Below are 17,883 nucleotides of genomic sequence, written 5' to 3'. Positions count from 1 at the left end.
AATTATGGAACCTGGAACATGTAGAAATGAGACTTTGACGTCAGAGCATCCATAACAACTTTCAAACAGTTTATTTCTCATTTTTCCATGTATGAAGTTTCAGTGACGCAGCAGAGATGAAAACAGGAGTAAAAGTCTAAACCAACAGAAGACATTTCAGCACCGACCTGAAAGTAAACGAGCAGGAAGCTTTGACACCAACTGTTCAAACAAAACATCATCAACCCAAAGAAGAAGAGGAAAAAGCAACGAGTGAGCGACAGTTTCAAAACCTTTATGATTACACTTATTCTCTTTTTTTTAGTTATTTCCATATTTAAACCTTTTTATTGGCAACATTGACGTGCTTGAAATGTTTTATTTATCACCATTATTAACATGTAAACACAACACGGTCTCACTGAATTTCCTGAAATGAGCCAAAACTCTGAAATGCAAAGAAAATACACGTCAGATTATGATAAGATTACATGTCCTCACCATGAAATGCATGATCTGATAATAACACAAGCCTGACACCATTGTTATATGTTCAAATATGAAAGTATTAGAGCTAAATAAACGATCTTGTTTAAGGGTTAAAGTTCTATTGACAGGAGCTATAGTCTAACTATTAAACATGCACCAAAAACCGTCCAATTTAAATGTTATTTTATCGTATAACTGTAGAAAAATCCAAACATTCTAGCTCACAGAAAATGATGTATTTTCAGTGCAGTAAAACTATCACATACTCTTGCATGCACAGAATACATTATTTGCATTTGCAAGACATTTCACTCATTTCATTAAATTTTGAGACCAGTCTGGTAAACTGGAGCCTTGAAAAAAGATTTAAAGAGCTTTAATAAAACCTGATCTACATGCAAACAGCAACGGGCAGAGAAGAAGAGGAGATCAGTTCACACGTCATGCAAACACATCACAAGTCGTCTGTTTCAGGTATAAAAGTCTGTTGCAGCACGTCAGTAAATAAACCATCCGGTCGGGCAGATTTCCTGCAGCGTGAAGCAAGAACAGCAGCGTTTAGCATTTTTACCATTGTGTCTTTCCTCCTCCTCAGCTTTGCATCTTCACTTAAGATAAAGATGTGACCGTCCAAAGCAGAGGAGCTGCACATACAGATTCAGCTTCCTCCAGAACAGACTGATCAATCAAATCCCTGCTGATTCTGCCGTACGTCTACAGATGAAGCCGATTTGTCTTTCCAAACAGTGTCGCTAAATCTTACAGGTGTAAAAACACGTACAGAACTATTAAAACCTAAAAATATAAATGAGTCTTTCCAACCTGCAGAAGTCCTGCATGTTGGTCAACGTCAGTGGCTTTAAAGTTTCTAATGCATCATCAGGCAAACGCGTAAATACTTATGAGAAATATCTGAAATCTGCACATTTCCTCATTTAATTTTCCTCCAGATGTACAGAAAATAGAAAACCGCGGACAAGCAGACATCAAAAACTCTGATCTTATTCCACAAAGCTGCGAGTTTTGTGTGTGTTTGTTTGGACGTGTGAGAGTCTGTTGGCTGCAGACTTCTCGCAGAAGATCTATGCAGAAAATCCCTAAACGTGTACGCGAAGCAGTTTTCAAAGAGGACTTTAATTCAACAGAAGGCGCTCGTCCCTGATGGCATGCTGCATTCAATCATGTTGCGGTTATTGTAATTACCAGTTTGTAACTAATGCTCATGTCAGCATATAAGTCGTTACTACAGCTTGAACTCCGATTTGGTGCTTAGAAACACAAAAGTGTCTGAAAAAGCTAGTGAATATGGAGGCTCATGTCAGCCAATGTCTGTCGTTTAAAAACATGCAGTGTCCCTTTAATTCTGACAAAATGTAGCCAAACATGACTGTGAAGTGAAGCTGTTCTTTAAGCTTAAATAATGCAATACTCCAGTAAGATAAATGCATTCAATAATACAGTTACATCCCTAAAACAAAGACACAGATTTAACCTGTAATTCAACTGCATGTCAATAAATTCTAGTTGGCACTTCATGCTGTTTGTGTTGTTCTGAAATCAAGTAACATCATCGCTAACCGCACTCGTCCACTAAAGTTTACTGTCTTTAACAGAGACTTTCTTTGATTCCCAAAAAAAAAAAACAATGACACCAAAATAAATATAAAAAACCCACATACCTTGAAAAACCAGTAAAACATACAGTACACACACACGTACACGCTCGTACACATACACACACACAGTCCAGCTTTCCTCCACCAAACTGAAACCGTCGCTCTGCGTTCAAAAGCCGTCTGTCAGCTTTTAAAGTGCAACGGCGAGTCACTGAGAGTTCCTGGTCAATGATTCTTGGTAAAAGTTTGGCTTCAGAAGGCTCGAGGAGGGGGAGGAAGAGGAGGAGGGGAGGAGGAGGAGGAGTGAGGAAGGGACTTTTCACAGAGAAAATGCTTCTGTTGAAAACAGACGAGAGCGTTTTGCTGGACGACGTCTTCAAGCAGATCTTCAGTAAATGGAGGGACAAGGTTGTCAGACGTCCACCACCATCTTTTTGTGAATGTCTAATCCGCCAACGACCTGGAGGACGCAAAAGGAAGAGAGGTCACACATCATTTCATGACGCTTAATGAAAGTCTTACTGAGGATGACAACGAGAGAGAGAAGAGTTTACAACCATCACGAGGTGAACAGTAGAAATAATCTGTGTACTTCCAGTGAGAGCGCTCAGCTCGGTGTGAGCGCGGCCTCGGTTTGGTTTACACTAACGATGAATCAAATAACTGTGTAACATGAAAGGTGCCACACCCTCAGAGAATTAGCTTTTAGCCTCTTTTAGCTCATGGTGCTGTGCCGGTTCAGCTCTCTGAGGCCAAAACTCCAGCAACACTTACTGTGAGACCCGCGGGTGTCTGTGCGTGCCCTTGCTCTCACAATACAGTCGTTCTTTATAGGACAAGCCCTGCTGGAGCTCCGACCTCCTCACACTATTTCCTGCTCTTGGGAAGGAGGTGAAGTTGTGGCAGAAATCTCAGCTCTGCGTTTTTCATCTGAAGCCGTGGTTTGCACAGGAGATGAAGAGGGAGGACGAGAGGCGATGAAGCTCAGTCATCCATACTTACAGCACAGAACTCTTCAAAGGATATCCTGCCATCCCCGTCTTTGTCTGCGTTGATGATGGTTTTGTCGACGATCTGTTGAAGTTGGGTGTCCTTCAGGTTGTTGCCCACCATCATCTTGAGGACCTGGAAGAGCTCCCCATTGGATATGTAGCCATCTTTGTCCATGTCGTAGATCCTGAAGGCAACTGAGGTCAAAGAGGCGACATGGAGGACTGATGTTAGTGTTTATTAATGAGGTTTGTTTGGGTCAGAGCTGCTGACGTCCATCAACAGAGAAGTTCACCTCGAGATACTGAGGACGACGTCTGTGATGTGTGAACGGTGACAAAAAGGTGCTGCTGTCTTAACGTTACTGAAAAGTCCTGCTTTAGCTGCAGTATAGATATTGAAATGTTTGCCCCTGAGTGGTCCAAGTTTTCTAACATTCAATGCTGCACTTCAGTAAAACCTCAGGTCTGGCTGACACAAGTGGCTGTACTGCCCCCTTGTGGATAGAAGATGTATTTAAAGCTTTATCAGTTATGAAAGTGTCGCTTACTGTAATGTTCACTTTGAAGAGGAAACAGATTTACATGAGATTAAATTTTGCTACACACAAAACTGAGTTACAATACATAATAATAATCACAAAGAGGCACCAGAGATGTGAAGAAACTATTGGATGTTGGACACTTACAGCGTAACTTCTGCTCTTTGTCCCCTTTGACGCTGAACTGGGACACTCCTTCGATGAACTCTGCCGAAGGACAGAAAACATCATCGAATTAAACGGCGGTTATGATAACAAACCTGTCGCCACATAACACATTCAATATGTCAGAGGCATAAACATGCATTACTTAATTATCAAGGAAACTTTTCATGTGCGTGATAAAACATTTAGCATGAGTAGATAAGTATAGGACACAAGTATATACACTGAGACTATTTACATTTGTCAACCAGCAGAGATTTTACATGTTAACACTTCAGTTACGACCACTTCAAACCTACTGGGTGTATTAGAGCATCATCATTACAGGATACTTGTATAAGTAGTAAAATGTCTTGATCTGTCAGGTATTTCATTTGCCGTACTTTCAACTTTATCTTTTCCTCTTTCTTCTGGCCATTTATCACCCAATAGTGTTTCACATGTACGTTCATCACTCACTGTCAACGTAAATCCCTGCACACTGACTCCCAACATATATACAATATTTAAATAAGAAAATAGATTATGATATTATATTTTTAGGACTGAAGTCAACAGTAAAAACTTTCAATCATTTCAGGATTTATTTACCTTTAAAGTCGACTTCCCCGTTTCCGTCGGTGTCGAATATGTCGATGACTCGCTGCACGAGGGGATTCTGCTGAAGCTCTGGTAAGGACATAAACTCCTCCACACTCAGGGACCCAGAGTTATCTAGGTCGAGTTTCTTAAATCTCTTTCCTAACCTCTTAATCTCATCAGCATCAACTGAAATGAAACACAGAGAGAGACATGAGTTAGTTGCAGACAGAGAGGACAGACGGACAGAGTGTCTGTATAACAGGAGGAGACTATTTAGACAAACGCCTCCTGACCAGTGAGTCTGAGAGAGACTTCAGCCTGTGAAGTTCAGGACACAGCAGTTAAATACCTGTCATCCACCTTTGTCTTCCTTCCTCCTGTGCTGCCTGTAGAGACCATTTCCCTCTACAACACCTGTACCAAACTTACCTGCTTTCTTGTTCCTACTGGCCATAGTCGTTCAGAGCTAGTGGTCTCTCACTGCACCAGTTAGACTGAACCTTGTGCCACCGGACCTCCTGGTGCCGCGCTCTAAGCCCCAACACTAGGTCATGTGACACCTCTTTCGACACTAATCACTCTGTTGAGACCCATGAAACAGCGAGACACAGTGGAGGTGTATTGTGTTGGTAACCTGGTGGAGATCCTTTAGCCTGCAGGCTGTCAACAAGTGGAGCAGTCATACTCTGACCGGCAGCCCCTCATTATATATATTCAACGTTAATTCAGGACAACTCAATGAATAAAAGGATATCCAGCAAAACGCTTTACATACAGCATGACAGCAAACACAAGTTAAACACGAGCCCAAAATAAAGGAGACAACATGGAAGATTTCAGTCCTGGTTGTTTTGTTGACACCTGTGGTTACTGATGGTAACAGCAAACAAGGATTCTGGGGGCAGCAAAACAAACTATTTTCATTTTAATAAAGAAGTTAGGCATTAATTGGCCCTTCTCTATCATTCTGTGAGCAGCTGTGACCGGACTCCATTGACAGGAGCCGGTTACCTGGTGGAGAAGTTATAGGTGTGCAGCCTGTCACCTGCAGCACTTCATCTGCCTGCTCCATGTGGCAGCCTGTCACTGATCCGCTGTCAGAAAATGACCACTGCTGTGTTTTGTAGACATGAACGATCGCGATCACTGACAAACACTGCATTTCCTGTTACAACCTTATAATAAAATGTAACTTTCGCAAGTTAAATGCTTTTAATGTGAAGCTGCAGTCACAGGAAATGTTTGGTTTGCATTAGCATGAACTTAACACGGTCCTTTTCCTGGAATGTCCACAGACACTCAGTATGTAATACTGCATATACATAAATACTCAAGGTTGAAACTGAACAATCCTGCATCAATTTAGAAATCTTTCTCTTTGTATGCAATAAACTACACTTGTGGCAAAGCAAAGCTGAGGCAGCTTAAAGTTTCAACAGTAAGCAGCACCTGTTCACGCACCTTACTCCTCCCATCTGTGAGGTACAGTACCACCTCTCTAAAACCCTGATATTTCCCAATAATAGTGTAAATCAGAGGGAGGAAACAAAGCCCAGCCCACAGAACTGCAGTAAGAGGTGGAGCAACACTGGAAGGAGGAGAGCTTCTATGTTACACCACAGAGATGAAACTGAATGTTGATCGGAGAAGAAGCCACACAGCAGTCGAGACAAGTCTCCGTTTCTCTCTGAAAGAAAATTCAAACAGAGTTCATCGAGTCTTTCTCAACAACAGCAGAGTGTCGACAAAACACTGGTGAGTACAACTGATCATATTTACAGCTTCAACAACAATGATTCATACAAAACCACTCTGTTAAATGTACGTCTAAGTATGAAATGAAGTGACTGGTCGTCCAAAGTTCAACTATACAGTAGCTTACTTCAACTGGACTTAACAAACTTAGAACTGAATCTCTGGATAGGAGTGTGCAGTTAAGTTATTTCTGTGTACAGACTGCTTCCCACATTTCCTCTGGCTGTTTCACATTAAAGGCTTTCCACCAAAGAACCAGCAGGGGGCTTTTTTGAAGCAGCTGGAAATAATGCTTTGTCATCACGTAAGATGAGCTTTTTTAGCACCGCTATTCTTCAATTAAAATTGGTGTAAAAAACATATGAGCCTATTCTGCTATTGCTATTTTGCCACCATAGTGAGTTTAAGCTTTTCTGCATGGCTGAAATGATGCCAGCTGCTCATGACTCTGCACAAGTATCACCATTCCTATAAACACAGTATATGATTCAAACTACCAAATATCAAACGTTATGCTTTACAGAACAGTGATCACACCTCTTTCTTTTTCAACAAATACAACTGAATATTGAATAAAATGTTTTCTTTCTCTCTACATGTGTAGATATGGCTGCTGCCAACAATCTGATGTCTGAAGATCAGTTTCTGTGCTCCATCTGTCTGGGTGTGTTCACTGACCCAGTCACCACACCTTGTGGACACAACTTCTGCAAAAACTGCATCACTGAACACTGGAATATTAATGAGAGCTGCCAGTGTCCCATGTGTAAGGAGGCTTTTAACACAAGGCCTGATTTGAGGGTCAACACTTTCATCTCTGAGATGGTTGCTCAGTTCAGACAGTCGGCTCAGCAGGAAGTCAGCAGCAGCAGTTCAGAGCAACAAGTGTTCAAACCAGGAGAAGTTCCCTGTGATGTCTGCACTGGAACCAAACTGAAGGCCCTGAAGTCCTGCCTGGTCTGTCTGGTCTCCTACTGTGAGACCCACCTGGAGCCTCATCTGACAGCTTCACGTCTGAAGAGACATCAGCTGATCGACCCAGTGGAGAACCTGGAAGGCAGGATGTGCATGAAGCACGATAAACCTCTGGAGCTGTTCTGTAAGACCGACCACACATGTGTCTGCATGCTCTGCACTGTTTTAGACCACAAGACACATGATGTTGTTCCTCTGAGAGAAGAATATGATGGAAAGAAGGCCGAGCTGAGGAAGACAGAGGCTGAAATTCAGCAGATTATCCAGAAAAGACAACTGAAGATTCAGGAGCTCAAACAGTCAGTGAAGCTCAGCAAGGAAAATGCAGACATAAAGATAGCAGAAGGTGTTCAGGTCTTCACCTCTCTGAAGGAGTCTGTTGAGAGAGGCCTGGATGAGCTCTTCAAAGCCATTGAAGAGAAGCAGAAAACAACAGAAAAACAGACTGAAGTTTTCATCAAAGAGCTGAAACAAGAAATCTCTGAGCTGCTGAAGAGAAGCACTGAGGTGGAGCAGCTCTCACGCTCTGAAGACCACCTCCACTTTCTCCAAAGCTTCTCACCTCTGAAGGATGTCCCAACCACCAAAGACTGGACAGAGGTCAGCGCCCCTCCAGCATCATATGAGGGGACTGTGGTGAGAGCTGTGGCTCAGCTGGAGGAGACACTCAGCAAAGAGATGAAGAAGCTGATTGAAGCAGAGCTGAAGAGGGTCCAGCAGTATGCAGTGGATGTGACTCTTGATCCTGATACAACAAATCCTAAACTCATCCTGTCTGATGATGGGAAACAAGTGAATTATTCTGATGTTGAGAAAAAACTTCCAGACAATCCAGAGAGATTTTCTATCAATCCTTGTGTTTTAGGAAAGCAGAGTTTCTCTTCAGGCAGATTTTACTACGAGGTTGAGGTCACAGGAAAGACTGAATGGGACTTTGGAGTCGCCAGAGAGTCGATCAACAGGAAGGAAGACAACCCGTTGAGTCCTGAGGAAGGTTACTGGACTATATGGTTGAGAAATGGAAATGAATACGAAGCTCTTGATGACCCATCAGTCAGTCTCTCTCTGAGGTCTCAGCCTCAGAAGGTGGGGGTGTTTGTGGATTATGAGGAGGGTCTGGTCTCCTTTTATGACGTAGATGCTGCAGCTCTTATCTACTCCTTTACTGGCTGCTCCTTCACAGAGAAACTCTTCCCATACTTCAGTCCCTGTTCTAATGATGATGGTAATAACTCTGCACCTCTGATCATCTCAAATGTCAATGACACTGAGTAGTCTAATGATTTATGTATTGATGTATTTTCATGGAAAGGAACAAATGTACATAGAGGCAATACTATGAAGTTTACATCTTCTGTTTACTGTTTTACAATTTATTGTTAAGATGTTATATCATACGTATTCCCTGAACTCATTTCTTTAACCCTACATCATGACACGTTATGCGAAGAATCCATTTAAACCTCACTTAAAACCACAGACATTTATTTTCTAAAGACACCAAATATGTCAAGCTGAGTTTTGAGTACATCTGACCCCCATCTAACCCTAGCCCAAACGCGATAACGCGATAAACTCATCATCCCTACTTTAAGCAGCCACAGAAGGGCAAGAATTAAAAAATTGCCACCATTTAGCAGACAGTTATTGGTTATTCGTCATTTCAAGGCACAGATGGTAGGAACGAATGATGCGCTACCTTTTACAACAAAGTTACGCAAAGACATAGAGGTGAGGCATAAAGTTCAAAGGTCTGTTAACTAACTGCAGAGAGATAGAACACATATCTAGTACCAGTATGATACCTTAAGGACCACGGAATTTATTATCCAAAAACATTTATGTCCACACTGTGCCAACTCACACATGGAAAGCAATGAGCTCACCATAACGTTCCATCAAATTGCAAACTAAATTACAAAATTTCCCAATTTTGGACACCAGTGATCGCCACCAATTTCCTCCAAGCATGACTTTTCCTGTTATTATTGTTGTACTGGGGGAAACCTGAAAGTGCTGTTGTGAGATTCTGTGTTTAGCAGCAGGACAGATCAGGAGCTGTAAATAAGGAGCAGGCTTTTCTTTGCTCTAATCTGATCTGGTTATTGGTTCGGGTTGGGGCTTGTGAGCATCTTACACATTTACAGAATATTAAACTCTTCTCATCCCGCGCAGGTGATTGTTTGCTTCCCGTCGAAATTAAATGTCAGACGTGTGTGCTGTAACTGAACATAATTCTCAAAAATGAAATGTATTTCAATCTGTATATTTATCCTAGAGTGAATATTTCCAATTCATTGTGGCTAATGTTGACAGACCTACACAGCGTACTTTTCCAAAATGAGGAAATTAGGAAAAGAGAGGCTGATGATGGTCATGATGAAGCTGAGGTCAGCTGGATAAAATTAAGGCATAGAGACGGGTATTTTATCTTCTGGACGTGAAATGTACTTTACTTCATGTATTCAATTATTAGCCTCATACACAGAGAATAATGTCTACGTGGAAGCCATTTTTTAATCAGTCCAAGACTTTAAATCAATCATTTTAAATCTGAACTCATTTGACCACAGGCAGACAAACTAAAGTCATGTTAAAACTAGGAATAAACACTAAGAATTAATGATCATCTGTCTGCAGCCTCTTCTGGCAGGTAACAAGACTAACAATTACAATAACTTTTGTTTTCTATATTGTCAGTTGACCTTAATTTTTCACAGTAAATCTCAATACAGACAACAAATGATATTGTGTAGTCGCTCTGAAAGAGTCATCAAACAATAACTGGTTTGTAAATTAAGAAAAAACAGTGTGTTCCTTTTAATTGTGATTTTTTTTTTTTTGTTTCCATCATGTCTGACCACTCAACATGATGCCCTGCTACACTGCAGTAACAACAGTTTTCCATTAAAACCACTAACTGGTGTTATGACACAGAATGACCACTAGATGGATCAAAATCCAAAGCAGTGAGGAGGCCAAAGCTACTTGACTGCCACTGACTGTCACTCCTGATTCGTGTGCATCCTGTCATTTTATGCACTTTTAATATAGTTTTTTTTTTTCTTGGAACAACAACATCTACACTGGTAAAAGTCAAATGACCTACATTTTTGTGGTCCTCTTTTTGGATATACACTCAGTCACCAGTTTATTAGGTACACCTAACTATTCATTCATAAAGACATGGCTCAATAGAGAAAATGTAAATTAGTGGTTCTTTTGTGAGGGGAAGGGAGAAAGGGAAAACAGCTGCCCTGAACTGCCGCTCCTGAAAGAAGAAAAGGGTGGAGAGTCGAGGAGTGGTGGCATCGACACTTCCATAAATATTCCTGAGCAGGCAAAGTCCATCAGTTGACAGGGAAAGACTGAATCCTGCCACTCGGATCCTCAGACACCTCTCCAGACACACTGGTGAGGTTTAGTGAGAGCCGAGACCAATGAGAGCTGCTGGTGTGCCTTTTTGCTGGGCTGCGGTGAGCAGAGAACCGTTGCCTTGCTCACAAAACAGGTCCAGTCTTACTCACAGATTAGAAAACCAAAGATTTGGAGTCAACTTTCTGGGACACAAACTCAAAAAAGGGTAAGATGTTTCTGGGACAAGGCCCCAGTCTTTGACAACTTTCTTAACAGCTTCATAGGACACAGGCCCCCAAACCTCCCACCCACCCACATGGCAAACACCTGATACCAGCAATGGTTGATGTCATTTTTGAGACCCAAGTTCACCTTCACCTACTATCACATCCATGTTACTCAAAAAGTAGGTCCAGACATTAGTTATTTTCTAATTGAGCTGCGAGCTTTCTTCTCTGGAGTTGGGGGTGTTGGAGCCAGGCGGCCGACAAATTAAAACTGGGATATTGCGGTGACTAAAAATAAACAAGGTTTTCCCAGCACCCCTGACACTGACCTTTACAGAGCGATGAGGCATTTTTAGCCTCAGAGTGTTGGGAGTCACTCCCAGCAGAGGCCTCCAGAAAAAGGTGCAGTCTGTGGGTGATGTTCTATCACAGGCCACCATCATTTCCCAAACTCGGCGTGAACATGTCTGATTTTTTCCCTGATGATCACTATACAGTAGTGCAGGTTATCAAACCTCTAATATATATTCTATATATGTATGTAGGTGTGTGTGTGTGTGTGTGTGTGTATACACAAGTATGAAACAACAACAACCTCAGGCTACTGGTTAGTTTAAGTCAGGACCTGAACCCTGGACCTTCTAGCTGCAAGGCAACAGTGCTAACCACATATTCCGAAAAACTAAAATTAACAAAGCCTAACAACACACAAGGACATCAAACACTCAGGGGAAGCAGCAAATGTTTGTAGCTTAGGTCAGAGACAGTGTTTGATCTAATACCATGTGGTGAAGTGACATTTATTGATACTTACAGTGCGAGCACATGTCCAGAGCATAGCTGGCTTCATTTCCCTGAAAAAGAGATAAGACTGACAATGAAACAAGCGTTCCACATTGAGGAATCTGATTAAAAACACAAAGGAAAATCATATGCAAACACGGGCAACATGCTGTAAACACAAGAGCATCAGTGAGGTCTGTTGTATCTCTTAGTTTGGATTGAGGAGTTGGTTTTTGCCATATGGAGAGGTGTTAAAAGCCAGACAATACATTACATTAAATGCTGGGTGAAAAATAACAGTTCTCCACAGACTGAGAGGAATCTTGTGCCCCTTATATTTAAAAAAAATCTGTAAAAACAACTCCAACACATCGGAAAGATGAACTGAACTATGTTCTTGGCTAATTGTTGGTGTTATTCATTATGCATGAGCGACAGAATGATCTGGACTGAAAACGAGGCCAACGTGCCGCCTGGATCTGCCTTGTCTCATCTCTAGAGGACTCGCACACACTGAACCAGGCTGCTCCAACGAGGCTGCAGCTTTCCTCCTCAACTGCTAATGAGAGCTACAGTAACTCATGAACAGGCAATATGTGAGGTTCATACTGCCTTCCAACACGCAACACCCACAACCTCATCTGTGGGGTTTGACGAGGTAGCTGTTTAGCACTGCTGACTTCATGAGTACTGGGCTGGTCACTGAGATTTTGGGCTTCTAAAGCTCAGTTTCTGATTATGTTTAAAAGGTTATTAACTATTTAATATTGTGAGATATTCTCTCTCCACCAGATGTTTCTGCTACATCTCTATGTTCATTATCTAACTTGTTTCTCTGCTGTGAAATGTGATTTTAATTCATGCAGGTTAGAGGCTGTTAGTGGTCAACAAAAGTCACAAAAACAAACTTAGTGCTGCAATAATTAACTAAGTAAATAATGTTTTTATTATTATTTATTTTGCTGATTCATTTTTGGGTTATAAAATTAATATTCCTGAAGACCAATGTGAGGTCAATAAATGTTTTTTTTGATCCAATCACCAGTTTAAAATCCTAAAATATTGAGTTTACTATCACATATGACAGAGAATAGCAGAAAATCCCCATAACCAGTGTGGAAAGAAGCTGGAAAAAGAGAATGTTTGGTATTTTTGCTTGAACAAAATTAACAAAATAGACTATTCTGTTGATAGACTAATCAATCATTTTAGCTCTGTAATCTAGATTATTTTTAACGATTTAGAGAGGAGCACTTTGGATCTCGCACACATGCCATTTTCTACAAAATACAGCATACTTTCAAAAAAGCTATTTTGTTTTCCTCCATCAGTTTCACTCCAGATTTTATCGTTCTGTTTGGGATTTTGATGGAGGCTGACTGAAGAGCTGATCTGGTTTCAAACATTCGTCCTCAACTCAACATGCAGAGGTCTGTTCTGGCTTGTTGTCCGACACTGAGCCAACACAAGCCTGATCACAGACGTCACACAAGCCTACTACACTACAGTGTCTCAGCTTTATCTTCAACTTAATTAATTATACTTGTTCCTCATACTCATTAATCGGCGTCCCTCCCAGCTTGATTAAACTGGATTGTTTGTGTGGTGTACAACACTGAACTTGTGAGTCTCACTGATGCTGCTTTCAATTAAGTTTTCAGCACTGAAATCAATCACTGCATCTCGGACACAGTTCATGAACTTCTTGGAGTGTCGATATTAAAGCAGGATTATAACCAAGGATCTCTACAGCCTGGTGGTTCAGCATGAGAGCACTTTTCTTGAGACCACAGAGAGTTAAGATGAAGTGGACTAAAGGTTTAGGACTTCCCAACCTTTTCCTGCCACGCACCCTTTTGGAAAACAAAAAAACAACATATGTACAGATGACTCCACACACTACACTTCAGGGTGTGTTGTGGTTTTTTTCTGCCTCACTTACTTTACAGCCACTACACCCTCATCCTGTGCTCTCCGCCTCCGTCTGAGCATTCAGTGGATGGTTCGCTCCACAACCATCCATCACATACCAGCCACTATTTAAATTCATGCTCCAATAACAAGGTGAAAAAAAGATGATTCAAATATGAGTCAGGCTGAATGCGCAGAGTCAGATATTCTGTTGGAAAAAATGAAAAAGCTACATCCATTTGTGATCCAGCATGAACGCAGAGGAGCGCTGCCCAGATGTGAGAGTAGCCTTCGTCAGACTGACTTTTCATATTTACTTATTGAATTGTTGAAATTCTATTAATCCACCATATATTAGACACTCTTTCTGCAGTTTTCACTGGTGTATTCATCCAGACAACAGTACAAGATACCATCCAAAGGCCTTTAAAGATCATTAGTGTTTAAGGAGTTAGAAACGTATTCCTCTGCACTCTACTGTGATGACAACACCTCTGACACTGTGCTGTTGCTGAGAGAAGTCAATTTAAATACACTGAGACTAAATACATTGAGATTAAAACGCAACCATTCAGTCCTGACTTCATGAAGCGTGTGCCTGTATTTTTAGGCATTGTGGACGGAAACCCCACCTCAGCTCAGTTTATCTGCCAGATGATTTGAATCTCTGACATAAATTTGAGTGACACTGCTTCACAGACACGTGACAGTAAAGCTGCTGGTGCTGCAGCAGCAGTGTCTGAAAGGAGACTCAAACTGCTGACCACCAACACAACTGTCATATAAACTGCACAAAAATGCACGCAGTTCAGGGTCTTTGTCCCTCGTGGACATGGAAAGATGACAGAATTCACACCACATGGACCCTCCCGGCTGTGCTGATGTGGAAAGTGTTTGGCTTCACACTACTTTGACAGGAGGCTGGCTAAATCTCAAAATGCATGTGAAAACGACACTAGCATTTTCATAAAGCTATCCACACATAATCAAAGGGAAAAAGCTCCCTCTGTTCTTCCTTCTCCTGTTTCAATCAGCAAACAATAAAACTGCTCATCACAGCCAACATGTGCTCAGTAGAGGGACAGACAGTCTGATTCCTCTCAGCTAAGTAAACCTCTCTTTTCTCTACGTACTCTTGTAAGCAGTATCAATACTTGGTGGATTATCTTGCTGACATAAAGTAGAACGAAATGACCTGAAATCATTATTGTTACAAGTTAAGGGCAACAGCTGTGTTGTGTTTTACTGACGTAAAAAGAGGGATCACAGTGAAAATTAGAGCAAACAGAGTCCAGGAAGCCTTCAACCATGTTTACATCTCTGTTTACCAAAAGCTTAGTTTTCCTCACCTACACTAAAACATGAGATCAGCATTTTCAAAAGGATCTACTCAAGAGACCATTTTTGAAAAGCTCAGTTTTTGAGTATGAAAAACACTCGCTTGGCATGTACAGTATGGAGGGCAGCAATGGAGAGAAAAAGATGTTTTCAAATACAGCTGGCTCAGTGTGGGCGTATTCTTACTCGCTGCAGTGCGAAGGTAATCATTGCCCACACAATTTTGGATTCATCAGTCCATTTTTAACTCTAAAGGGCAACATTCACCGGCAGCATATGGCCCGTGTCAAAACACCCGCATCCACATCCGGCATCTTGACTCATCAACATATACCACTGTCCTATTTCCCAACACTGACACGCTCCAACTCTCCAAAGTTATATCACATTTCCTACCTGGATTGGCACATCCCAGCTAATGTACACAGTACAGAAGTCAGAGACTATGTTAACTTTGGACTCTATATTGTTGTAGCAGATTAAGCCCTTTTTGAGCGGTCTTCAGTTTGTAATGATGAGTACTGAATGTTTAGTGTACTGATCTGTGGTTCTTTTGGCTAAGGTGTGATACGATTATTGGATGTTTATCACTGGAGAGCATGTTGATATTTTGTTAATGTAAGGTAATAAAGCCCCCACAATATAATACAATAAATAAATAAAAATGTGAGCCAAAGGTTTTTGGGTGAATTTGAAACTGCAAGGAAAAGAATAAATAGTACAATTTTGCATAAAGGAGCACTGCTTTGTCTGTTTTTGCCCTTCTGATCAGATCTCAGTGGGCCGTTTTCAGACAGCATGTCAAAGGCTTTACAAAATTTTAAAATATAAAAAAAAATCATGTTTCTATGCTGTTCTGAGCAACAAAACTTGGTTTTAGCTTATTTTCGTCGTTGTCTGCATATGATACCTATCGGCTGTTTATCAGCTTGCTTTTATTTTTAGACTGAACGTCACACTGGCATTACTTTAAAGCACATGACTTAACAAGAGTATGGTCTGAATGTCAGACAGCTAGAATCCCGAAAAATACTCTTTAAGATCGAGTCAACGGCAGGTGACAGCTCGATTTAAACAGCAACAGCGACATTTGACAAAGAATCTGCCATTTCTCACAAGAGATAATACACTACTTCCGGTCACTATTTTCAAAATAAAACAGTAAATCGCAAAAAAACAAAAACAAAAAAAACTGCGAACCCTATCTGGTTGTCAATATGTTGCATGACCACTTTTTAAGACAGTAACATTTGATGAGGTCATGCAGATGTTATGTAAAGAATGGGCTCCTAAAAACACTGAATCAACCACATGATCAATACTTTTTATGCTAAAGACTTCTGAAGCATTAGTTCATTGCAGTCTCACAGAGATAGAAATGAGGAAACAAAACAAAGTCTGTACATACATTTCTGCCACCTTGTTAATCGGAGTCAATTAGCTGATCGACTGAAAATAAGCAGTTATTTTAAGAACTGACTATTCATTTAAGTTCTTTTTCTGCTCAAGCTTCCCATTTGTGAGAACTTGGCATATTCTTCAGCTTGTCTGATAGTAAACTGAACCTATGTAGAATGTGAATTGTTTGACGAAACGCATCTTCTAGGTGCCACCTTGGATGTCACTATTTTCTGACATATTATGAACACTAATAGAATCAATAACTGTTCAATGAATATCATCGGATACAGCCCAAACTATATCACATATAATTTTCATTTCAAAGCAGAATAACATTTTGGATAATTCACCAAACAAAATGTCAAATGTTCACTGGTTCCAGATTCAAAAAGTGGGTTTCCTGCTTTTCTCTGTTTACTTTAAACTTAATATTGCCTTTGAACTTTAGGCTATTAGTCCAACCATACAAAACACATGAACTAATGCTTAACTTTTGTTTACTGGCTACATAATTCGCTGATTAATTGATCATGAAAATAATCGTTTGCTGAAGTCCTAGTTCATTTATGCAGGCGATGATGGGTTTCTTTGCAGCGGTAACAAATTTGAGGCTTTTATTTTGATGGCGATATTACGACACTTCCGCCCTTACTTTGTTGCGCACTTGACGCATCTCCAGCTAGCAAGCCTGCTAGCAAAACCGCAATAGTAATTCTCAATTTCCTCACAAGCTAGCTTTGTGGCCATATCTACCAAGTCATATATAGACGCTATTTTAAACCTGAATGCGTGACAATGTGTCAGTGAAAGAAGCTCAAATAACACAATAATCTAACGATACTGTCAAACAAACTGCCACAAACGTTACGCTGTTTTTAATATCAGCGCTGTTGCTAACGGTAGCTAGCAGCACCGAGCAGGTTAGCCTGGAATGCTAGCTAGTTATGAAGCTAACAGTACAGTCGAAGGAGAAAACTGCTATTACAAAATGAGGTTTGACATTATAATTAAAAAAATAAGGAACACAATTTTCTCACCATTTTGCCGTCAGAGGGTTTTAAAGCTGCTGAAAATGCAATTCAAAGCTCCGTTAACGGTCAGACAGAGACGCTGTTAGAGCGAGGTTTATGACTTTTAAGGGCCAGATATCGACCACCGGTTGTCTGACTTTACGGCTTCGAACAGCGGGGGAGAGATTCACTGCAGCAGCAGCAGATCGAGCCGCAGAGGGGGGAGAGAGAGCAGAGAGAAGCCGGTGGTGTGAGAGACAGAGGCTGAGTTGGTGAGAAGAGTGAAGAGGGAAAGAGGAGGAGGAGGAGGAGGAGGAGGAGTAGAAGGTGCAAAGCAAAGCTCGCCTATTGAGGTGATGATTCACTCTATTTCATAATAAGCAACACTGAATCACAAGGAGCCTCAAATAGCCCCACCTGTGACCTGGGCTATGGATTATTTACTGAACAGGTTTACCAGTAACGGACGGAAGGGTCAGGGGCCAGTAGTGAGAATTTATCTCAGTGATGTCCCACTTCAGATTTTTTGTTTGTTTGTTTGTTTGTTTTGTTTATCCTGATCCTGAAATACTGAGTAAGCCGTTAATGTTAATACCAAGGCTGATCCGATATGTACTTCTAGGATGTTGTTGTTCGTTTTTCCTGCTCACAAAATGGTCCCAAAATATTCCTTACCTAAACTTTTTAGGGGAAAGATCATCTTAACATTTGCTCAGAGTGATATCAGTGTTTAAACTCAATATTTCCCACCCTGGACAATGTTT

General features: G+C 41.0%; 2 protein-coding genes across 3 annotated transcripts; one reads left to right on the top strand and one right to left on the bottom strand.

The window, feature by feature from the left end:
• Nucleotides 1–48: 48 nt before the first annotated feature.
• ppp3r1b (protein phosphatase 3 (formerly 2B), regulatory s1ubunit B, alpha isoform, b) lies at nt 49–17,440 on the bottom strand. Of its 2 annotated transcripts, XM_076727804.1 has the most exons (6): nt 17,147–17,440; nt 11,491–11,530; nt 4,372–4,548; nt 3,763–3,822; nt 3,087–3,271; nt 49–2,544 (listed from the first exon to the last, which is right to left on the bottom strand). In XM_076727804.1, exons 1-6 carry the CDS (start codon nt 17,147–17,149, stop codon nt 2,497–2,499), a joined length of 513 nt encoding a protein of 170 aa, XP_076583919.1. In that variant the 5' UTR covers nt 17,150–17,440; the 3' UTR covers nt 49–2,496. The 2 variants fall into 2 exon arrangements, with proteins under 2 accessions (XP_076583919.1, XP_076583920.1); XM_076727805.1 differs by lacking the exons at nt 11,491–11,530; nt 17,147–17,440 and adding an exon at nt 4,792–4,897.
• Nucleotides 6,021–8,367, top strand: LOC143319152 (E3 ubiquitin-protein ligase TRIM21-like). Its single transcript, XM_076727802.1, has 2 exons — nt 6,021–6,117; nt 6,722–8,367. The coding sequence occupies exon 2, from the start codon at nt 6,724–6,726 to the stop codon at nt 8,365–8,367; it is 1,644 nt and encodes a 547-aa protein (XP_076583917.1). The 5' UTR covers nt 6,021–6,117; nt 6,722–6,723.
• Nucleotides 17,441–17,883: the final 443 nt, after the last annotated feature.

This window comes from Chaetodon auriga, chromosome 4 (assembly GCF_051107435.1).
Source record: "Chaetodon auriga isolate fChaAug3 chromosome 4, fChaAug3.hap1, whole genome shotgun sequence".
NCBI classification, from domain to species: domain Eukaryota; kingdom Metazoa; phylum Chordata; class Actinopteri; order Chaetodontiformes; family Chaetodontidae; genus Chaetodon; species Chaetodon auriga.
The sequence above is the reverse complement of the archived record's forward strand: the minus strand, read 5'-3'. Positions and strand labels throughout refer to the sequence as shown.

Coding starts and splice junctions, on each gene's coding strand:
- LOC143319152 (XM_076727802.1), top strand. CDS start 6,724: ATGGCTGCTGCCAACAATCTGATGTCTGAAGATCAGTTTCTGTGCTCC.
- ppp3r1b (XM_076727804.1), bottom strand. Junction 3,823..4,371: donor CGGGGAAGTCGACTTTAAAG/GTAAATAAATCC, acceptor GTCCTTCGGCAG/AGTTCATCGAAGGAGTGTCC. Junction 3,272..3,762: donor CAAAGAGCAGAAGTTACGCT/GTAAGTGTCCAA, acceptor CTTTGACCTCAG/TTGCCTTCAGGATCTACGAC.